At 36.9% G+C, this 25031-nt stretch overlaps 1 protein-coding gene across 1 annotated transcript; it reads right to left on the bottom strand.

The window, feature by feature from the left end:
- LOC18766256 (serine/threonine-protein kinase TOR) lies at positions 375 to 24957 on the bottom strand. The gene is made up of 56 exons (XM_020569802.1): positions 24377 to 24957; positions 23624 to 23962; positions 23457 to 23531; positions 23002 to 23273; positions 22405 to 22564; positions 22138 to 22281; positions 21801 to 21970; positions 21507 to 21711; positions 21250 to 21429; positions 20431 to 20583; positions 20030 to 20151; positions 19778 to 19877; positions 19588 to 19683; positions 18773 to 18903; positions 17848 to 17950; positions 17592 to 17774; positions 17257 to 17349; positions 17080 to 17115; positions 16574 to 16672; positions 16378 to 16476; positions 16107 to 16269; positions 15300 to 15424; positions 15152 to 15204; positions 14147 to 14270; positions 13854 to 14039; positions 13042 to 13194; positions 12818 to 12970; positions 12408 to 12479; positions 12073 to 12207; positions 11895 to 11956; positions 11411 to 11508; positions 11136 to 11245; positions 10885 to 11058; positions 10055 to 10120; positions 9549 to 9617; positions 9305 to 9415; positions 8087 to 8227; positions 7870 to 7998; positions 7578 to 7743; positions 7289 to 7503; positions 6499 to 6705; positions 5446 to 5559; positions 5139 to 5342; positions 4805 to 4885; positions 3728 to 3802; positions 3573 to 3639; positions 3331 to 3491; positions 3018 to 3191; positions 2742 to 2870; positions 2566 to 2649; positions 1996 to 2057; positions 1838 to 1910; positions 1615 to 1749; positions 1184 to 1357; positions 839 to 1104; positions 375 to 657 (listed from the first exon to the last, which is right to left on the bottom strand). Exons 1-56 carry the CDS (start codon positions 24494 to 24496, stop codon positions 639 to 641), a joined length of 7410 nt encoding a protein of 2469 aa, XP_020425391.1. The 5' UTR covers positions 24497 to 24957; the 3' UTR covers positions 375 to 638.

The raw sequence follows: 25031 nt of genomic DNA on the forward strand, positions 1-25031 counted from the left end.
TTATTAGAAGAGTTTTATCTGAGGGAGAAAGTTCTATCAATGTAAAACCACTAGTGCTAATACAATTCCACTCTCAATATTCAGTAGTACTTTCCATACTCTAATTATTTTTATAACATTGATATTATTTTTAAGAAGACAGTATCAAGAAGTATTCGCATCAAGTAAGCTCCTTGTCATATGAGTTTGCACAAAATTCTTTAAAAAAAATATATAAGATAAAAAATACATTTTTATTTTTGTTCTGAAATAAGGATGCTTTATGGGTAAAAACAGGCAAATGAATGTGAAAGTGACGTTCTTGTGAAGCAAAGCTTTACTTAGGTCACGACTAACTTATATAAAGATGCAATGATAATCAAACAAAACCGGTCTTGCACTTCAAAACATTTGGGTACTTGGATAGAAAAGATTCTCTAGTTATAATGAAAGTTATTATTTACACAAATACTGTTTGTAGAACTACAAGAGGTTTAATTCGCCTATGGCTATCAGCTACTTTATACAAAAGTAAAGATTGGTTGGTGCATATACTACAAGAATAACTGAAAAAGCAAACTTCTTAGGTCTAGCTGTGGCTCACAAATATGTACAAAGTATATATACATATACACGTTATGTACAGTCGACTGATGCGCTTACCAAAAAGGACACCACCTGAAAGAAGCATAATGGCCGTGGTTAGACCAACGAAGGGGCAAACTAAAAAGTTCATCAATTAGGACGTCCAGATAGATGGGTTTTCATCAATTTAAATTATTCCCCGAAATTTAAGTATTCTAAACCATGTGAAAACAAACTTGATATGGGCATGAGAGGAAAAATAGCAACATCTTACCCTACATAATTTTGGCACAAATTTTCATGAGAAGTTGCTTGGATAATCAACTTTTGAACTTGCAGCTTAAAAGATAAACCATGATCAACTTCTCGACTATCTCCAGAAATCAGTGTACTGTGGTCAACTACATGTTGAATAGAGCTGGATGCTACAGAGGAACAGGCAGAAAAATCACGGCCAGTAAGTTTATTACTCATCCGAGCCATGACAACCACTGCACGCTCATTCAAGACCTCATTAGCATCACCCAGTTGATTAACAGCCTACATGAAAAACCATATAAAATGTGAGTATAACCAACAGCATCGTCTGGAAGTATCCCATGCTGAACTTCTCTGATACCTGAAGGAGTTCCCTTTCACGAGCACCTCGTTGTGGTTGGGGAAGCTCTCTATTTTGAGAAGGTTCTTCAGCATCCACAACAGGAGGAACATGGCTATTTCCAAGCATTGACATTTGTGGAACTTCATTGAAGTTGAAGAGACGCCAATTGATGAGAGGATCATGAACAAAGGCCTGAAAACAGGAAAAACCAAGAATTAGCCTCCTTATTAGAGGATTTACATGAGAAATAATTTACTGTTCTATTCAGTAGTACTGCATCAATAGATTACTTCTGTATGTAGGTAAAAGATGGTGTTTGTACAACTCCTGATTAATTCAACTCGCAAATATTTTTCTGAAAATGTCCCATTAGTGTCCATAGTGGACTTGATACTGTGTAATATGCTTCAACATAGCTTACTGAACAAAACAAACAAAATAATCCACACCTCCATCATAGCCATAACACACTCTTTATTTGTTCGCAGAACTTGCATCACATTTTCACAAGTTGAACGGAAGTTGCCTTCTATACCACTGACCTCCATTGCTTTCACAAGCATTCTAGTCAACCGAAAGGGGACCTGAAAATACATACATATATATAGTGAATATGTCTGGAAACGGTATTTTAAAGATATAGCAAGAGGTACATCGCAATGTAGTATATACCTTCTCAGGGAACTTCTCCCGGTTCATAGAGGCCTCAAAGCAGTCCCCAAAATCGATGTGCAAGATTTTTCCGCTGTAAACAATAGAATATGAGATGCTCCAAAGTCAACTAATGATAAGTCGACCTGCTTCCAACGAAATTACCAATCATTACTTACCTATAGCGGTGCAGCATAAGATTGCTTGGGTGGCGATCACCTAATCCAAGAAGGTAACCGACCTGGTACAAAATGAAACAGTCTTTTAATTTCACATAGATATTTTTATGGGAGAAAAAATTAGTAAGTGAGGTGTTTAGTTCCCGCATTACAGTTCTGAACCATATGCCAAGATCGAGTGTTTCACGAGAGAGAGAGAGAGAGAGAGAGAGAGAGAGAGAGAGAGAGAGAGAGAGAGAGAGAGTGTGTGTGTGTGTGTGTGTGTGTGTGTGTGTGTGAACGCATGTGTTTCACCTTTCATTTAAGGATCATCCAAAAACCAAAAAGCCAAATTGGAATAGTTTGGTCGTTTGGTTATCATCTTGATCATTTCTATGTCTATCGAAAACATTGTCTTCATCTATTCATTCAACTACATTACTAAATGGTTCTAGATTTTGTTGACTTTTTGCAGGGATGGTTTTTGAAAGGAAACCTAAAGAATGGTTCGCATTATTAGACCACATTGTGGGGGAGGCCTACAATGTGGTCTTAACTTTTCTCAAAATGAGAGCATAGGAAAACACATACCATACTCATGACTGCTAAACTTCTGGTATAGTTTGTCCTCCTCTCCAGCCATACCTCAGAAGTACGACTTTTCAGCCAAAGAACCTATCAAAAGAAGTTCTAGACACCTTGATAACAGGTCAAAGCAAGCAAACCAATGAATACATAGAAGAACATGCATTTGGTAAGAACCATACCCTTGCAAGGTCGTTTCCCTCTGTATGTTGCAGGGCATACTCAAATACTTCCACTTTAGCTATGAGTGGCAAATGATCATAATCTGGAGCAAAGCTTAACATATACTTGTGTTCTTGATTCAGAGTGATCTGAAACCATGAAGCATTTATACCACGTTAAATCCATGGGTAAAACTTATCCTTGCAAATCAGCTTACAAGGAAATGGTGTCCATATCCATATATGTGGGCCTCTATGCTTAGAGAAGAATAAAGCTTCCAGAGGACATCAACTAACCTTTCTGGCATCCCTGTACTCCCTAATGAGTTGGTGAAGGGTGTCACAGTTTGGGACCCAACCAATTAGACCACTGTTTGGAGACAAGGGAACGACATCATATCGTTGAATGGAGAGATCTTTTTCCGCAGTATTTCTAGAATTCTCCAGTAGTGTATTCACCAAACCAAAAAGCTAACAAAATCAAACATGTCAGGTTTTATAATTCATTAACATGTGAGGAGAAATAGTGTATACAGATAAAAGAAATACATGATTTGGAACCTCAGTGGTCATTTTTTTAACAATTTCTTAGGTAGAAAGAAGAGAGTACCTGCATGACACGTTCATCTTGGCGTAAATCTTCATGTCCCTTCAGCAAGAAAGCATAATCCTCACCATCACTCCCATGAATCGTTAATTTCCTTGGTCGCTGTTTGGATGTTATGACAACAAGCTGGCGGGCAAACGATGCAATTGTTACAACTGGAGATTCTGCAATATAAAATTCAACTATTTATTAACTCAAGTTGAATACAAATACATTCATTAGATTATTGGAAAATGTGTGCTTACCAGCACGGTATGTCCCAGGAACAGCGAGCTCCAAATTACGACATTCCAACAACTCTGGTGAGACAGACTAGCGACCATATGTAAAGAAAAATGTCAGCGCACATATAATGACAATGCAAGAAATAAAACATGAAAGAAGCAAAAGATCTCCTCACCTCCAAATCCAGAGTAGTAAGACTCTGCAGCTGCTTATCTATTCGTCTAAATACATGATAATAAAGATCCCAAGCCTGCTCAAGGCATATTTTAATAATTAGCATCCAGGGTTATGACAAAACTAAAATAAAGCTTTCATGCCACAATACATACGTCAGGACAAAGAAGCAGTTAAAATGCATATAAATCCACGAAGCTTATAGTCATACAGCTGAAAACTGATGAAGAAAGTTCTATCACAAGGAACTTAAAAACGCAAAGGACAAGATGAGGCAAGAGCTGGTGCATAGAAAGTTCTATAATATCCCATGTAAGTGTACAGAGAACTGTGACATGTGCGTGACCGAAAAAAATAAAATGTGACATGTGCAGGCCCATTTGTTAAGCTCCTGAACAATATTTTCTGGGAAGATAATAACTAGATGTCCCCTTATAATTTATTTTTCAGAATACTACTAGGACTTTTTGAAATTACTATTGGAAGGTATCTCTGTTTTTTTTTTCCTTCCAAAACTTAACAAGGTCTTTTTTTCAAGTTTAAAGGACAAACTTTAAATTTGAGCTAGATTTTCTTTCAATTTTTACAGGAAGTGGTAAACTAAGAGATGAATACCATGTCATATCATGATGTCGTATGTTCTCCTAAACTAAACCCTAGGTGGTTGACGAATATATAACTTACAAGGTCTACACACAAATACAACTGATGCTACAATGTACTAATGCAACGGATGGTAGAATTGCTTCATGTTGACAACTCATGTAATTTATGGCCTAATCACAAGATATACTCGCCCAAGAATATGAAATTTAAATGCAGCAGGATCATGAAAATGGAATAACATGTAAGCTGTTAGAAAAAGTAGGCTCACACAAATACATTTCCTCCACTCCAAGGATGGAATAACAAGAGAGTAAAGGAAAACCATGAATTGGCAAGGATCCTTTCATAGTATTCCAGACAAGGATCCAACCCATAGAGTGACCATTTATGACCTCACAGAGTTCGAAGATATTAACGACTTCAAGTCAGAAAGTAAAGAAACAAAAAATTCTGCTATAGAAAACTTTCATACCTGAGTAAGCTCAGCGTCTTTCCCAGTTCTCTTATATTTCATGCAACACTCATAGGCCTCCAGCAATTCATGACGATAGGCCTGAGATCATACCAAGGTGATATATTCAACAATAGAAAAACTGAAGCATGGAGCTCCAACCAAGGCTTGAAGGGTCAAAAAGTGAAACAACAGTGTAATTTTGGAAGATTTTCATGCTCTGATTTGGAAAATTCAGGTTGACTGACACATGATACTAAAGAATTAATTATGAAATAAAACCCAGAAACAATGCAAATATTTCAGCATGCAGTAATGATTTTAAAATCATGGACAACACAAGCAATGAAACAACCTCAATGAATGCTCTCTCTTTTATAGTGGTATTGTTGTTCATAGCCCCTTCCTCAAGCATTTCATGTAATGGCTCCAATACTTTTAGCATTCCCTCAATGTTATGTTCACCAAAATACAAGCGGCTAGCTTCTTCCAGAGCCTCATGCCACAGTTCATGCCAAAGTATTGCCACCCTGATTAGTTCCTTTGATACAAGTTGTGCCTGTAGCCAAAAGTAATGTGTCTTGTAAGAGAGGTTTTCTATTGTCAAACAAGGGGAAAGAACCGAACAAATTGATGGAAATTGAATTTAACTATTATTCCACCTGATCCACAAGCACACCACTATGCTGCCGAACTTTGTCAACCACTTCTTGAGCTGCAGCTCTGCGTAAATTACTTATTGATTTACATGCTACAAGGAGAGGGTACATAAGAGCCTGTGAAAGGAATTGAGTTACTATAGTACATATGAAAGTCTCGCTTAGCTAAATTATTGGCATTCATACGTGCTACAAAACATGTAAAAGGAACTTGAACACTAGATGAAGTCCTATCCAAAGAAAGGTGATTCGTTTTCACTCCACATGGTGAAAGTGGTCTACTCAGATTGAAAGGGGAACGCCAACCAAGAATTGCATAATTACAAAAAAGTAAGTAGAGAGATGAGGAAAGAAAGGATAGAAATCAGTAGAAACACATGCTTGTGCTCTATTCATTTAATAAGAAAAAGAAACATTTATTAATCAAAGAGAAAAATTACAAGGATGGACAAGAAGCTCATCAAAATCAGAGTTACAATCATCTAACCAAAAAAATATTACTCAATTCGAATCTCCTCCATATCAAGATAAACCACCTAAAATAATTATCCCTAATACACTTTGAAAAACACTCCCAAAGAGAAGCTAAAAGTCTAATTCTACCCAAAGTAAACCCACTTCCTCCACCTTATCATTCCTATCCAACCTTATCCATATAGAAGTCAATACTGCACACAGCCAAAGGGCAATCGCCATTTTGGTGGCCCTAATGCACAATGATTTTACAACATCAACAAATAGACATTTTGAGGCAAACCCATACCACTCCAAACAAATGAATAATCATTGGTTGTGAAGGGACGGCGTCAAAGAATGACGAGAACTGTATCCTGCCCTTGCACATAACAAACCATTGTGGAGATACACAAGTATCGGTCTTTTCTGGAGCACATCATAGTTCAACTGAAAATACTAGTGTAAAACTCACGAATACAACAAAAACGAATGAAACTTCATAATAAATAAAAACGTAACCAAATTCCACCGGTCCATCAACAAACCAAATTCACAATCTTGATATTCATACAATACAAGTAATAGATCATAAAACCATACCTGTGGATGACTTTGTCCAATTCGCACCAAAAGTGACTGTATTAGTTCCCTCACAGCACGGTTATTAGAATGTATCCTGGCAATTATTTGGGGCAAAACCACCAGCCATGTGTTAATATTAACATGTGCAAACCCCTTCTGTAGTGCCATTTGGACTTCTGCAGTAGCTCCATGGTTGAACCACAATGTAAGAAGACGAAGAATATCCTGAACCACATAACAGTTTCCACAGAGATCATCAGCAACATCTTGAAATTACAAGATAAATGATATACAGGAAATACACTGCTTCCTAAGAGCAGTGTGCCGACCAATTGCACTATACTGAAATGTGAATAATAAATTTCATTTTAAGCTTTTATCTGGTCATAATAAGATACATAATCATACATCTATTATTATCTTTATAAATAAGAACTACTTAAAAGTACGTGGGTTCACACTTAAATAACTTCAGCAGATATTAAAATGGAAGCATGGATGACTTTCTCATATGATATCAAACACATAGTGCAACTCACATTCAAGAACCTAAATTTGTAGAGCCATTGCAAGACATAGAAACCAAAAAGGTCTTGAAAATTACTAAATTTCAAACAAAGCAAGTGATTTTATATAATAGAGAAATTTAAATGATAAAAATCAAATGAAAAAGCTCGGCTCTTCAAATGCAGTACAAAGACAAACTGAACATAATATGCCAAATACTCGAATCTGGCTCAGGCTGAACAGGTAAGACCAGAATGACATTCATGTTGCAAGTCAGGCTCAGTAAAGGAATACTATTTACCTGTAAACTATCATCAACACCTTTAGTATTGGCCGAACATGCTATTGAGTGAAAATATCCAGTGACTGCTGCAACAACGAACTGTGAAGCAACACTTGCATAACCTCTTACAGTATAAAGAGACATCACTGCTGTATTGAACAGCGCCCATGTGTGCCATGCCCTTGCCCATTTATTGGCATATTGAGTTGCATTGCGGAAGGCAGCAAGGATTTCTATACAAAATGAAAAACAATCAACAGAAGATCGATAACATCTGCAGACCAGGAACAAAATAAGCAACACAAACCTTGTATAGAATCATCATCCAATCCAGAAGAAAGAGTCCATTTCCAGGATCCAAGTCTGAGATACACACGGGCAAGAAGTGGAACACTTGGACTACTACAGCTCATCAAGCCAGTTGGAGTATCTGGTTGCATGCTGGGTGCACTTGAAAGCTCTATTGCCAAATTCTAAACAATATTGTCATAGCCAAGCAATATTCACAGTAAGAGATTAGCAAAGTATGTAGTTCATAAGTAGTTGAAGCAGAAGTACTTGCTCATTGGTGCTTTTACAAAAAGGGAAATATTTTCTACCTGAAGCCTTGCAAACGCTTCCTTGCGCTTAAGGTCCTCTCCAAGTGACCATTGATATTCCAAATATGCAAGCATCACTTGTGGAGGCCCATGGTACCGCACGCTTTCATGAGATGATTCAGGATCATACTGAACACAATTAAAACAATCTTAAGTAAACAAACAAGATGAGAATACATGCAATGCTAATATCTTTTGATACTTATACACCACCAACCTGTAAGAGTTTGACTAAAGTAGATCTAGCCTGACTAATTCGCCCACTTTTCCGACAAAGGGAAGCAAACTTAAGCCAAGTGTCAACATCTTCTGTAGGAGGTAGAACAAGTGCTCTAACTGCTAAAAGAGCTTGCCATACCTGCATATTCAAGCATGATCCAATTCAGTAAACCAACCATGAAGATGTGTATTTGCATGCATAAGTTCTTGAACTGGGGTTAATTCACAATGCTCCTAAGCAAGATTTTACTCCAGATTTTGAATCTTTGAGGACTTTGGTATAGTACACAAGACCTAGTGTTTAAGGTGTAGTCTGCTGGGTTGTCCAGCCCATGACGAATTTCCTAAGCTTATTAGGTATAATAATTTTGAAGGATACGAATCCTATTACCAATTGAAGAAGGTTTCATGTACTTGGTAATCAAATTCCAAATAGGATTAGATTTCGTAGTTGATGAAGCTCACTATCATGGCTATATAAGGAGATTTGATAAGAATAGTACCTCATTTTCTTTTTCTTTCTAGTTGTTCATCAAGTCTTGAACCTAGAGGCCTGATATGATATTTTGTTGTACATTATTGATCTAGTGGAGATTCATTGTTGCTGCCCCATGGACATAGGCATAGCCGAACCACGCTAATTCTTGGTGTTCTTTATCTTCTGGCTTATTTTCTTGCCTTTCTTGAGTGTTTTTTTTTCCCATTCTTAAACGTTTTCACAACATAGCCCACATAATGTGACCCATCAAGAGGCAAGAAGGGGGGAAATAACTGTGCACAGAATAGAGCTATGCCATAGACCCTCTTCTCCTGATAACCCAACCTGATGATATGGAGGCACCAAATGGAACCAAATGGAACAGGCTAGGTCTCTCAGGTTCTTATGGAGCAACAGAAATCACACAATTATTTTCCAGTATCTATAGGTATATTATATATACTATAATATGGACATATCGAACCACATAGAAACACGAGATTAAGGGTCGGCAGGTTGACATTGACATCAAAATCTACATCTCCAGAGAAGTAAACTTGATTACTTACAATATGAAGCAAGTAATCAGTAATGATCATAGCTCAATCGAAAAGGTTACAAGAAGAAAGTTTATGTATCCAAATGTTCGCAAAAGTCCCATTGAGCCTTTTATTTATTTTGACAGTTATACAGAAACTAGCTATAAGCCTATATGTATAATTTATAAAGCATGTTTACCTCAACATTACGTTTTGCACCTTGTATCCGCTCATTCCACATATTGCGAATAAGGGCTCGTCGTCCCTCAGCAACAGCGTTCCCCAGAGGAAGTGTGCAATAATCAATGACCTGATCAGAGATCTTTATATTATGATTCATAGTACACATATATAGGAAGAGGGTAAAAAAAACAAAAACTCAATTGACCCTCATGCCTCCCCCTCCCATCCCAAAAAAAAAAACAAAAAACAAAAGAGCAAACCTCCTCAAGTTCTGATAGCTGCTGAACACGGACCATATTGATATATGCACGTTCATAGCTCTCCAAAACCTTCACAACAAAGAATGCCAATAATAAAAAAATCTAATAAGAGAAACTATTAAATGTTGAATTCTATTGAAAAAACGACATACTAGGCTGCCAAGTTAATGAAAATAACTAAGACCCCATATTAGTAACATAACTTTTCCGAAAAAGGACTGTTCAGCTTGTTGTGACCAAGTGTTTCAAACCATAAGATTTTCACGATCGAATGAGAAATTTCTTAGTATTTCTTTCAACCTTTCAGAGAAACATAACTTCGCGATACACCATATCACTCTTATGCTGTAGTCCATATATTGCTTCAACATTCAATACAGTCCTTGCTTTAAAATTCCAACAGAATGCTTCAACATCAGCTTGTGAAACTCGATCACGTGGGCTCATAGACTAGGAAGCTTATAGACAAATGCAAAAATTTATAAAGATAAAAAATGAAGACTCACCAAAGCAGCAAGCTCTGTTGCCAAGCATTTCCTAGCTCTCTCCACATACTCCCGTGCTTCATCATACTGTATCCGAAAACAATAGATAACAAAATGAAACAGGTCATATACAATAAGAAACAAAGAATTTCCGCAAAAATGTTCAGGCACCCTATATTAGTTTACACAATACTTATGATATCCTTTAGCTACAACGAAAACTTCACAACTGTTCTCTTTTCTGTAAGTAATATATACATATATATATATATATAAAATATAGTATAATATAAATGGACTTGACTGTATAACAAACCTTGTATGTCAAATGCTAAATGACGAATTGAAATCATCACACACACACACACACACACACACACACACACACACACACATATATTATAGTATAATATAAATGGACTTTGACTGTGTAATAAACCTTGTATGTCAAATGCTAAATGACGAATTGAAATCATCACACAATAGGGGAAGAGAGAGATTCTGTTTCATTTAAAAAGAGTGGCCTTTTTAACAAGCAAATAGAATATACGTTTATACTAGGACAGGTTTTCGCATTTATTAAGATAAAATGTATTGACTATTTACTAACAAAACGCATCTGTCAAATGATTTTGGTGTCCTTATGTCTTGTCAGGTTGATTCTTGAAGTACAATTCACAACTTGTTCTTCCCATTATGTTAGGTTGAAAGAATATTACACAAACGAGTAACATGGATATTTCATGATCTTAAAAAGGAAATATAAAACCTTGTTTCATTAAAAAGAATCATATGAGTAGAATTATTATATTAAATTATCAAAAGTACAAAAGGACCAAAATGCATTATACCTTTCCTCTTCGAACTAACAAAACAGCTCTAAAGAATGTGCCATTACTGCTTCCATCACCACTAGCAGCAGTGTTCCCCAAACCCCTAAGTTTGGTTTCATCACCATCGTCTAACCGAGACACATATTCTGCCATTTGATCCCACTCCCCCATGTTCCAAGCAGCCCTTGCAGCCTGGTATAATCAAATGCATAAATATTATTACACAAGCAAGCAGGACATCAAGGTGCCCTATTTAATCACAAACCAACCATTGGTGCCATTTCCAATCTAGCAGCCGGCTCAGCTGGGGTCCAAAATTCCTTGAACAGGTTGTTAAGCTCCTCCCATCGTGCCAAAGCAGCAAGGCATCGCATCCGACCTACAGAAGCAACCAATACAAAGCATATTCAGAAACTAGTACACGCAAAAAATGATCCCAGATTACAAAAAATTTAACATCACAATGTAGTAACAGTAAATTAAACAAATTTGATTGCATATTAACATCTAAAGCAACAACAATAATAAAATAAGCAACACGGACCTAAAGTGGCATCCAAAACAAGATGTGAACTCGATGCTTGGGAGGCTTTTGCGGTGTAGGCCTTGAGAGCATCATCCCATCGTTGCAACTTCTCATACCTAAACAAGTACAACATGATACGAGTGATATTCTTTTTTTTTCTTTTTCTTTTTCTTTTTTGGGGTAAGAAAAACTGGTATTCATTGACTTAGAAAATAGTACAAAAATGCAGTGAACTATGAGTGATATTCTTTTCCAATGTCTTTATAAAAATAAGTTGAAATTGAAGTTACTTTCTGTAATTAAATAATGAAAATTGAGTAAAGGGCATGGAGGAGTACAAACCAATTATAAAATTAAATCCAAAAATACACCCAAAAATAGTTTTTTTTTTTTTAAAGGGAAAAAAGGCTCTTGAAATTCACATCGTCAAAGAAACCATAGCAAGAAAATGAATTATTTCAAGGGCATGAAAATGATTGGAGTATATAATACTCAAAATTACCATGACTCTTTTAGTTGAACATCCAAATGTTGTTGGGCATAGGTCAATATTCCAACTGCAGCCTGAGAAACACAAATTTATTAATAAAATGGTCGGGCAATGCATGTTCACAGGGATATCAAACCTCAGAATATAGTAGTGAAAGAAGCGGTTTTAAAAAATTTCTTTTACAGTGAACCTCATGCTGGTGTAACTGGTTGTTTATATGTATGAGTGCTTCAACTACAGCAACAGGGTTGGCATCCATCTTCTTGGAGCGTGCTCCTTCAAATTCCATTTCTTTGTAATGCAAGGCCTTGGCAAACGCACGACACTGACATGTATAGATAAAGTAAAGATACATGAAACATGTAAGAGAGATTGCAAAATTCAACACCACCAGCTCCAACCACACACCACACCCAACCCCCCCCCCCCAAAAACCGCCGCCCCCCCCCCCCCCCCCCCCCCAAAAAAAAAACAACCACCAACCAAAAATATAAGCAAAGAAGTAAAGAAAATAAATAATTTTACCTTTTCCGCAAGAGCACCAAGCAGGCGAATGTCTATAGGAAGAGGTTTCTCATCATGTTCCATGAACTCTGCCTTCAGAATCAATTAATCAAACAAAATCAACAAAGTCAGACAATAGAAAGAAAGTTGCTATCTCATGCCAAAGAAATTTGATGCAGTACGACATAGTTTCCTTTCTTTTCTTCTCCATGTTTCCATATAGAACCTCAAGTTGTGTACTTTAGATAATAAATTTCAACAAGCATCAAACCATATGAACAGCTCAGTTCAGCAGCCTTAATTAGATGTACAATGTACCATAGCAATATAGTTCAGCAGGCAGAGATGCTCAAATAACAAGAAGAATTTCATTTGCAGCTTCTTATGTTACATCTATTTTTAGGAGTAATCCATATGCTCAAAAGACATACCAAATTAAGAAGTGTTGCCAAAATTTCAGGAGGAATATTAGGAGATGAAAATGCCATCTCCAAACTCCGAACTAACTGTTTCTGACTAGTCTCATTTAGCTGTGCCCAACAGCTAACAAAACCCGCTGCAAATAACTCGCGCCCAACAAATGGCTGCAAAATGCAGGAGATCAGAACCCAAACTCCAAAGGAAAGAATGTACACATTAGTATTATATGCAATACCTGCAACTGTGCAAGCCTTGCACAAGTTCGTAGGGCAGGAGAAGGAGACTCCTTGAGAAGCTCAATACTAAAATGTCTCATCCATTCTGCCCAATCTTCTTTGGTACTGCGTTGAGAAGCCTCTCCAGCATTGCGTAACCGACTATCATTAACCTGTATGTAACTTGTACAAGTCAAATAATCAACTTACATCTAAAATAAAATAATAAAAATATTATCATAAAAAGAGATGGGAAGGCAAAGCCGATCAGATATAGCCAGATCTATGCATTTTTAACACATACATAAGCAGCATAAAGAAACAGGAACCACTATGCTGACATAAAATAGAAAATAAAAGAATAGGGATTATGTTATAACATGAAAAAGAAAACAAAACCAATATAGTATAACCCTAGCAAAATCTAATAGCAAATAAAAAGAAAAATTGCCATGTTTAACAACCACATTAGATAAACAAGAGTTTAAGAAAAAGGTCCCATAGTAATAACTATACAATATGTGCTGTGTTTGACACCAACCTCTGTACTTGCAAAACAGTTGTCACTAGATTAGAAGTGGCTATGCAATATCTGATCTGCTTGACATTTTATTCCTAATATCATTATATTTACATCTAAATTCCCCAGAAACTGCTAGCCCCAAAAAGACACTGCCTTCGACATGTTCAAATGTCCAAATACCATCTTACATCAAAGTAACGCAGTCATTACCTAGGCTTTTTCCAGGGCACTTGGTCTTCCAACAAATTTTGACTGCTGACAAACATAATAGCATGAAAATTACAGAACGTGTAATCACAGGAGAGATACCTGATGGCTTCGGAGTTGTTTCTGCACATCAGACCCATCATCATAAGGGTCAATCTCCAAATCACTCAAACGGTCAGTGATAACCTCCACTGGAGGTCGCTGACTTAATCTTTGAGCAGCTGTGCTCCCCAAAATTAGCGGTTCTCGTCGCTGCAAACGACCTTCGATTTCCTCGAATTCTTTATGCTGATATGAAATAACCTTGTTTACTTAATATCACCAGAAGTAAGAAACCACAAACAATTTATTTTTAAGGAAAAACATTTGGAAATAAAGTAGGGGATGAGGAAGACCCGTAAGCGATGTTTCAACAGAAGTTTGTGTATTGATGGGATAAAAATGGTAAAGTCCTCCCCAAGGGCATGAGCTAGACAACAAAGCGCATCAACAGCATCTTTCCGGAGCTCATCATTCTTCCTGCAGTACAAAAGTTCAAACAGTTGAGAGTGTTAGATATGTAACTAAAAATCAAGAGACACATCTCATAAAATACCAGAGTATTTAAGACGCCAGATCATTCCCCAGCTGAAAGTTATAACATCAAACCAAATAAAAAAATTCTCAAACTATTGATAACCTGTAGCCATGACACACAACCTCAGAAATATTCAGGAGATACACCAAAATAAGAAACAGCAACTCAGGCATACTGATCCACATGTTAATAGAACAGGACCAAAAAAAAAAAAGGAAAAGGAAAACATGAAAAGAAAAAAAAAAATTCAAAATCTAGAGCATAACTAAGTTATAGTGATCATCACTGATCTATTAACAGCATACACCATAAAGCACATCCTCAAAAAATTTGGGCAATACAAAAATGGAATCACAGTCACAATGATCTCTAAACTAGAGAGAAATTAAAGTTGAAGTCCTAACTTTAACCATCCATCATTATGATATAAATGATGTCTCAAACAGTGATAATAAAAATGAAAAGAAATTACAAAAATTAGAACCGGATGGAAGCAAGCTGTCATTAATTGTTCTAAACCAACCAATAAATCTGCAATTGTAGCCAAAAAAGAAAAAGATAGAATGTAGTAGTTACAGAAAATCCATTGACAGAAAAGTTTGAATATTTATAAAGTTTGTCTAAAACTAAAATAGTCAAATAAAATAGAAAAGTGGGTGTGTTTAAGCAACTTAGTTACCCGCTGAGGACAATTTTTGACCGAGGTCTAGAAAGACCAACATTTGCACAAGGAGATCACATCATATAGCTAAGCATGATGGACAAGGTGATGCAAATGTGAAATAACATATACTATTCAAAGCCAAGGAAAAAGGAAACAGACCCATCTAAGACTAACTTCAAGTGATGCACAAGAGAAGATATGTGACCAGTAACCTGAAAAAGAAAAATAACACATCACAATCAAGATTCAAGATAGAACTGAATTATGTTTTTTTACTTAAGAAAGGAACACGGGGTGTGATGACAACCTGCACACGAGGGATCAATTTTGTCAAAGTTTTGATAGCAGCACGTCTTATATCCACTGAAGCATCCACTTTAAACAAGCGAATCAGTGCAGGAAGAAGCAGATGCATATGTTCATCCAATGTTCCTACATTTTTAAGATGAAATGAGTCTTTACAGGTTGGCATATATATACTCCAAACTAATCGCATACAATGCTTTTAGAGCTCTAACAGAGGAAACCATTTTGTTCTTTTGGGACTTAAAAGACCCATACAGCCAGCCTTGGTGCCTTTTGAGCAGAAAGCCCAAAAACCTTTTACTTCTAAATCTCAAAAGATAACAAGCCATTTTTGTGAAATCCATTAATCCAATAGAAAAGGCTACAAGAACAAAGCTAACTGTCATACGTACATTTTCTCATTATTTTGGGTTCTATCTTGAAAGAAAGAAAATTTTCCAAGCAGGATTCTCAAATACAGATATTCTATTCCGTGAGTGTTAAAAAGAAGATATCAAATTATATCTCTTGCCTATGTTTTACATGTAATTCACAAAATACAATTCCTCCTTTCCCTTTACGATTTTTACTGCAATTACTCTTCAATAGATTGCACATTCACATGGCCAATATCCTTAAATAAACTAAAATTGACTTGAAGAATTTGACTGTCATATTTACTTTCTCATTGTTAATAAACTAATTCAGTCTTGAGCTTGACAGATATTTTTTTCATCAGACATGAATTTCTAATATCAATAGTTGAGACTATTTGCTAAGCTAATTTAAATATCAATATTCATGATAATGAAAAATGAAGGGTACTAACCACCAAACACTTCAAGGGTACGGAGGATGTCAAGAACATAAGTATAATCATTATACCGTTCTGCATCACTTAGAACTTGAATACAACATGGAAGAATATCAGGAAGGTATGTTCGGAATTCATCATTGAGAGCTAAGCAAAGTTGCTCCACTAGATGCAGAACCTGAAAAAGATTACAGAAGAATAGAAGTTAATCACACTGGTACATTCAAGCACTAAAGATCAATCTCATGATGAGTAATTGGAACCAAAAAGAAAAGGGCAAGCTTACTGGATAGCCAAGTTGAGGACGGCCAGCAGCAGGAAAACTGAAGGTTGACCATAGTTCTGAAATTAGAATGAGTAACTCATGCAGATACTTCCGAACGTGCTGCACAGCACATCAAACCCACATATGACCATCAAGAAATCCTCCACAATCATTACATGTGTGAAAACTTAGAAAGTGTCACGACATCATAATATACCTGACGCACAATAGATACTAGAGTTCCAAGCTTCCATGTTATAAAATCCTTTAAAGCATCATCACATGTACGGACTATATGGAAGAGATCAGGCAAAACCTACAGGGAAGAAGAGTAAAAACGCACAACTTAAAGCCAGAAACACCAAACACAAAAACAGCAAATACACCAGTATATAAACCGTCAATGAGCTAAATAAAATTCAAGATGAAAATGGACAGTAAATGGACAGTTGAAGAATATTGATAATGAATTTGTTTCTTTCAAAAATAAATAGAAATGGACTTCCCAAAACATGAATAAACTTAACTTATGTTTCATACAAAAATGGAAGGCAACATATCAAATAGTTCCCAATTATGAAATTTAAGGTTTAACAAGAAAGCGCATGTACACAGTTCACACACATATCTGTTAGTACATGTATGCATGTGTGTGTACCATAAATAAAAAAATAAAAAATAAATAAAAAAATCCAATCACAATTGAAACAATTATATACCAACCTTTGGTAAGTATGGAACACAACCAAGACCCATCGACTAACCTCGCAATGAAAAAAGGACAACGTTAGATGTCAAGAAAAACTACATGAATCAATAATAATAGTAAATAACACTTTTATAAGAAGAGTAGAAGATTATATCAAATAAACAGAAATTAAATTTCTTTATGCTAAATACCTTGAATATAAACATAAGGGATCCGACCACCTTTAGGTGGTAAGTAGCAAGTGAAGGGTCCCTAAGTATACGCATGAGAGAATTGATTGCAACCTGTAGTCATAACATATGCAACAAGCAAATATGACAAAAGTCATTTATCATATTCATGTACATAATATGTGCGGAGATTTTCAATTGTAGGCATGGCAAAAGTCGTAGATCAGCATAGCCATTGATTGTGAAGTCAATGCAAACGCAATCAGCAGCAATGAGGAGCATCGTGCATTTTTATATATATTTATAGACATAATATAATTCAACAACAAAGGTCATTTAGCAGGTTGATGTGCTACCGTGGAATAATAATCTTCAGATGTTGCAAATGATGGCCACAAGTCCATAGGCAATTCATCCACAGATTGAATGTGTTGACCAGATTCACTGGCATTACGTGTAACATCTCCATGTGGCCCAGGCAAGCATTGCTGATTTCGTTTATGCGCATGAGGGTCTAAAGCACCCATAATTCCAAGAACCTGGAGAAACCCAAGAGCAGTTTTTAAATATTGGTTACGACTAATAACCATACAATCTGGTTAATAGGTATACCTTTAGTACTTCACGTCTTGTAGACCATGCTAATTCACCATTCAGCAACTTCAAGAGTAAGCCAAGTAACAGTGGATACTCATTGTATGGAGTTATTACATACCTGTCAAAATCAAAGAATAAATTTTCCAGACACTATACTCTAATGAAAGTGGTTGGCCATGCATAAAGCAATTTCAGGAACTAGTGTTTCAACGCTTGCGCTATTTTAGTCTACCTGTCAAACTTCTCAAACCAGTCTTCCCAGCTCACTAGCACATGCAGGACCTAATAGAATAATTAAATATTGTTGGCTCAGACCTCAAGGGCAAGACCGAGGCATGAAGGGAAGTACTACAATATTTAACTATTATTGACTGGCTTCTAACAGCTTAATATTTGAGATTAGCAGTTACTTGGCATAAAAGATTTGCTAGCCATGAGATCTTTTGTTTAGATCCCTGCCATAGAAACCTCCCAACTTAAGAACGGGGGAGGCGAGGTTTGCAATAACATTGTATACTAACTCAAATACCACATATTGGCCCCTTCAGTGGTAGGAAGAGGCCCACATATTGGCCCCTTCTTAACAGTTCTTCTCTCTCTCTTCAGAAGGTTTTATATATAAAACTTGAACAATATTAGAAATATGAAGAACGAGACGTCCATCATCCAATTTCTATTAGTTGTGGCTTCATGGATTAATAATAACACAACATTCGGACCAACATTTTGATCAGTTATACCTACCCTATATTAATTTCTCTTTTACTTTATTAACAAGAAAAATGCAAAAAAGAACCCAGGTTTGACATGAATGACAAATTTGACAATGATGTGCTCATCAAATAAGTTTACCAAGCATAAGCATCTTGAAGTTGTGTCTAACTCACAATAAAAACTGAAAGAAAGAAAAAAATTAAAAGAACCTACACACAGTACATACCCAGTGCTCTGTACAACTTGACCAAGAGTGGCGACTGCCACTTCCCGTTTTGTGACAGCTGCTCCATCCAATAAAGCATCAACAATCAAAGGCATAAGCTCCGGAATGTATCTTCGCATTGCAAAACCACCCTAGATTTTTTTTAAAACAAACAAACAAAAAAGAATACAACATTTAGATTAGTACAGCACCAAAAGATTTTACAACATAATGGGAGTCCAACCATACATAAGCGACAAAAGCATATATCAGCAACTTTTGGAGACCTTAAAGAATAAAATGAGCCCCTAATAGAACGAATGTGACTGCATGAGTGATCCGCCAGTAGAAAAAAAAAATTGCGAAGAACTTCCCCGCCCCAGAAAAAGATCGTAGGCAAGAAAGTCTAAATCATATGCAGCAATGATTTCCAAAGCAGAGATTTCATTTGCCACTAATACTCCAGAGTAACAAGGCACACAGACAATATTGGAGAGAGGTAAACAAAACTAACTGCCTTGTGTCAAGTTTTGAATAACATTTTGCAATAAAAAACATATGCTGGTTCAGAAGAACTTATTTTGTGGAAATTTACCCCTTTTTTTGGGGCACAGATAGACACCTTGTTTGTCTCTTCCATGCTTTATTTCTCATATTTAATAAAGTTATCAGTGTCTTATCCCACAAAGAATAAAAAACCAAAGAGAGAGAAGCTAATACGATCTCATGTCCTTCACAAACTATGCATCAGACACCTCAAATACACCACCAACAACAGTTCCTTCGTTCCATATAAATAAATAGCACCATGATCGACTAAAGCCAAATATACCCACCACTCTAGCAAGATCCCCAACAGTTACAAGAACTCCACTAATAATGCCATTATTTGCATTGACACCGGTGCCATCTTTAAGTCTTGCTACGAGTGCCTGCAAAATCAGACCTTCACTATGAGATAAGGGGAAAGAACACAAATTTACAGGACTAAGATAAACAAAACATGCCCTGAATGACCTATTACACCTTGTGTATTGGAGCAATATATGGAAGTATTAGCCGTTCACAATTCCGTATTAAACAACCAAGTAACTTCGCACTTTCTTCCCGGCATTTGGTATCTGCACTGCTGACATAGCAAGAGAAGTCAATATATGACACTTTCCATTCTAGTATTAATTTATGCAACTGTAAGTAACCTCTTACCAAAAAGAAAAAGAAAAAGAAAAAGGAAAAAGAAACTGTAAGTAACCATAATTCATAGTCCTTTCACATCACCTCTGCCCCAGGTAAGTTAACAACTGTATGAGATGGCGACGAAGTGCTGGAAGGACATAAGCAGGATTTTTTTCTGACAACCTCCCAGCCACAGAAATTGCAAACTCTCGAACGTCAAAATCCTGTAACAATATCATAGTATTTTTACAACCCCATAAACCTTCAATATTACACAAAGGAACAAATAATTTTCACAAACTGAAATTTGTTACAACAAATATTTAAATAAATTTAACAATCTACATTCCAACAAAGACCATACATAACTTTGCACATTAATATGGTAGATAAAGCAAACAGAAAAAATATATATATCTAATATCACCTGCATAAACAGCAAAGCTTACATATCCAATATAGCGCAATAATCATGAACAATTTATCTAGTGTGAAAAACACACCTCATCATTTAAAGCAGCAAAAACTGCGCTCAGACTATCAGCCTGCGCCAAAAAATCATCAAAACCTCTATTCCCATGCAGAGAGGAAAAGATCGAATGGCGAACAATAACATCAGCATCTGCAACAGCTTCGATGAGAAGCTTTTCCACAATCTGCAAAAAAGACCAATTTCCAGCTAACAAGCATATACTAATAAGGTGAAAAAATATTTAAGACGATTATTGAATGAGATTTTGTGACTTAACATGATAAATTACCTTAAAGATATTTGACAAATTATAACTTGTAAAAAGAGCTATCTAAGAGTTTAAAACCTAATGCATATCTTCAATACAATTTTCTATCTGAAATATAGTTATTTTACATTTATTTGGAAAAAGGTACAATCACATACTACTGAGAACAATACGTCCACTAGAACCAAATCTAAAATATATAAAATACAAGGGATTGCATTATAACCAGTTCCTCCAATAAAACAGTTGCCTTCCAATCTGCAAAGATGGAAACAAAGGAAGGTCCCCAAACTCTGATGAATGGGTATGTTTTAAAAGTTGTCATATGACTCGTATCAGCATATGTGGATTGGAGGTGTATAATCAAAAGGCAGGCATTTATTGGAAAAATACGCAAAGGCCTAAGGTTTTCATGATCTTTCTCATCAATAATTTGAAAATAGAAAAGAAATTAGACAAATATGAGGAAAAAGACTGCTGAACATAACAAGAAGCACAAAATTGGCTTTACAGCCTACAAACAACTCAAAAGAATCCACAGTTCGGAATATTTAGCATAATTTGTTGTGTTCAAAACCATACCTCCTCAACAAGACGTCGTCGCTTTCCTCGATTGGACCTACCCGAAGCATATTGCACACCAGAAAAGGAATTTGCAACTAATCTGCAACAACAGAGGGCAGCATCTTTTCGGACGGCTCCATCATCATCATCCAAATATACAACCACTGATTCTCTTGCAAACTCAAGAAGGTCATGGCCCTAAACCATATATTAGCTTATGTGTGAGATTAAAGATGCAACTAGGATTCACAATGGACATTGGTATGCACACAAACCTTGAAATTAAAACGAGCTAGAGTCTGCAAAGCAAGCTGCACGAGGGCTGAACCACTGAGGTCCGAGACTTGCTGAGGCATATTTATTAAATTTCCTCTACCCATGCCAACAGCTGACCTTCCCTGAGGATGATGGGATTTTGAAAGAACCACCGAAATGCAGTCAAGCAACCGATCTTGGATGGTAGGCAGCAAGGATGGAATACTGAAATAACAAAATTGTGCACGTCAGTTCACTTGGATGACTAATCACCAAATTCGTGCAATGAGAAGCTCTTGAACAACCCAGTGTACCTGGTAGTTATCTGCTCAAGGGCCTCAACAAGCGTAGGGGAAAGGCCAGCAGAGAACATAACATCCAAAAGACCACAAACATGAGGTTCCATAGCAGGCCCCATTGCTTTTGCAATGTTTCCAACACAAGCCAAAGCCTCAAGCGAGGGTCTACCTCTACGTGGAGCAATCTGTAGAACAAATGATAAAATGACAGTCAGAGATACGTCCACCATCACAATTATAACCCATAACCTACAGACTAAATAAATAACACAGCAGAGACAAATAAATAACGTGAGGACAATAAGGTGATAAATAAATAAGTTGAGGACCAAGATCAGTCAAGTTGACATACTGCATCACGTAAGTGAGACGTAATTGTCGGCAAATAGTGGACAAGTTCCCCGTCCAAAGCACCAGCCATCTCCCCAAGGGCAACAAAACCACTGGAGCGCTCAGCCGGTATTCGCAAAACAGCAAGAATATGATTCATGCATATCTGCGAGAAACAGCACTACCTTACATATCCCGGGTGATAAACAGAAAAGATAAGTGAAACAGAGTTCAACCTGAACATTCTGCCAGCCAGTTACAATTTCATAATAAAGGACAGTTGACAAACCGTTAAGTAGTTTGTGACAAATCGATCGCGCAGAAAATGAGCAATTCGAGGTAGCAACGAAGTTATGCTCAGGCGAACCAGCCTATCGCGGTGCTCAAGATATCTAAGGACAATTTCTGCAACTTCTCTGTACCTTGACATCATAAATTCACCTGTATTCCTGCCCAGATGAAATGAACCTTTTTTTTAAACCAAGGGACACATTTGATAGCTGAAGGAGGAGAAGATGATGACTAGGTTAAATAACAAGATAGCACAAAGTAGCATAGCACATGTACATTTCAGATAGGCACCAGCGCTTCCAGTCTCACTAAATCACATGAATTTTGAATAATTTTACTTGCTCCGACATTGCTACCACGTGTGCCCATTTGGGTTTCCTTAGTCTACCATTATCACCATATGTGCTTCACCTAATGGAATACAGTCACTACTACAAGGTCGCATAAAATACATGCAAAAACTTCATTCGAGCAAGCAAGAATCAATCACAAGTATTCGTGTAAATGACTGTGATGAGAGAGAATGATACTTATAGTGAATGGCAATCATATTTACACACCCAAAAATATTCTCATCTCTATGAACTCTACCAACCTCAAAAGCTCTCCAACTGCAAGTAAAGAACCATGTATGCTGTGAACAGAAGCATTTTTACCCAACCCTTCCTGAGTGGCCTCAAACATACGATAATACCATTGCACACGCCAGCGTGTCTCACGTTTCTCAATAACACCAAGGCAAGCACGCAGAGCTTCCACAGCTCGCTCTCGAATAGGCAACATTGGATCCCTCAAAGCAACCCAAATAGCATCAACAAATTCAGGTACATGAACATTGAACACTGTTGAAGCATTTTCTGCCATTTCCTATAATAACAAAACATAGCGTTACGGACGTATTTCCTGTATTGAAAACTGCTAAGGAAGCAAAGGCAAAAGTTCCATGAGAGGATATTCTTTTTAAATTTTTAAGAAGAGAAGCTCCATCAGATGATATGGCAAGTTTCCTGATGTGCAAATGGAGTATAAAAGCAATATTGTTGCACTTACTTTCAAGATCAAGACAGCAGCAAAACGTCGATACTCGACTCTATCCCCACGCAACCACCCGAGAGCAATTTTTATCTAAGAGACCAAGGCTTATCAGATGCTTCACAAACTGCTTCAAATCAGATTATGTTATGTTAAAGGAGTGTAGAAAGAAAAAGGCAACAAACCTGGCGTTCCACTTCATCTGCAGTCATCGCTCCCCCTGCTCTGGCTAGATGGCCCAGAACTCTACTAGCTAGGACCAAAATATCAGGATCACGCTTTACCTCAAACACAGTCCGTATGTAATTAGCAAACTTTGAAACCTTTGAGGAATTCTCTCCAAATGCCACATCTATCAACTCATCAATAGCTCTTAGAGCTCCTAAGTTCTCCGCAACATCACTGCTCTCCAGAAGAGATGAAATCCGATCATACAACTGATCCATGAAACGGGAAAATGCTTCTCCACTGAGGTCACGGGCTTCTTCTTCCAGATGCTTCTTCAAAGCTAATGAAGCCCCCTCCTGCGTAGAACAGAATTATAGAGTTTAAGCAGCTTTAAGTCTCCTTGTATGGCACAAGGATAAATTAAAAATTTTGAAGGTAACCTTCAAAACAATAGGGCCCTCAAGACTACTAGCCTTACTTGAATTAAAGCTAGTGTAATGATTATCTGAGAAGTAATCCAAAGTATAGTGAGAAAAAGTTCTCAAATTTACTTAAAATCATAAAATTCACAACTTGCTTTATCCACTAAACCTATTAGTCCTCCATTAATTGAAAACCAGAAATTCGCCCTTGCCATTTTGATTTTCCTTCCACTGTCTAGTCAGGAAGTAACAGATTACAGAACCGAGAAAGAGAGAAAAAAATTCCATTTTACCGAGAACCAAACAGAAAATACAGAGAACAATTAAAATTCCTCATATGTGACCGACCTTGGGGTTGCCTCGGGTGCAGAGGTCAGCAAGGACGCGATTGAGCGCGTCGAAACTGCCTCCGCTGGGTCCGGCAGAGGCGGGGCCGCAGAACCTGATGGACTGCCCCGAGACCGCCATCTCGCTGAGGCTCCCCAAACCCTAAACACCCAACACCTCTCTCTCTCCGTATCCAATCAGATCTTCAAGGCACCTAAGCTCTCGGGGCCGGACCGTAGACGATGAGAAAAATTACGACAATAAATATAGACGTTGCGCAAATAGTTGCAGAGCAGAGTAGAGTAGCGAGCTCTGTAGGATTTTATGCTTTGAATTAACGCAAGCAAAGCAAAAGGCAAAGCCTCGGTTTTTGGCTTCGGCTTTGGCTATTGCGGCTGTGTAATTTTCTTGTTAGTTCTTGGTTTTGGTGCGCTCGATCATGCTTATTCATTGCCAGAACCCAACCCTTTTTTTCCTTTTTCCTTTTTCCTTTTTTTTTAAATTTCTGCTTACTATAAATGGAAAGGGTAAATCCTATTTCTTATAAGGAAATGTTGATAAATTTATAAGGAAATTAGACAGACAGGCATTAGGTTAGTTGGCTAATACATTTGTGCATGTCCTCTTACGCTTGAGTTCGAAGCTCGTATATTAAAATAATTTAAAATATTGTTTT

This window comes from Prunus persica, chromosome G8, assembly GCF_000346465.2.
Source record: "Prunus persica cultivar Lovell chromosome G8, Prunus_persica_NCBIv2, whole genome shotgun sequence".
NCBI classification, from domain to species: Eukaryota; Viridiplantae; Streptophyta; class Magnoliopsida; order Rosales; family Rosaceae; genus Prunus; species Prunus persica.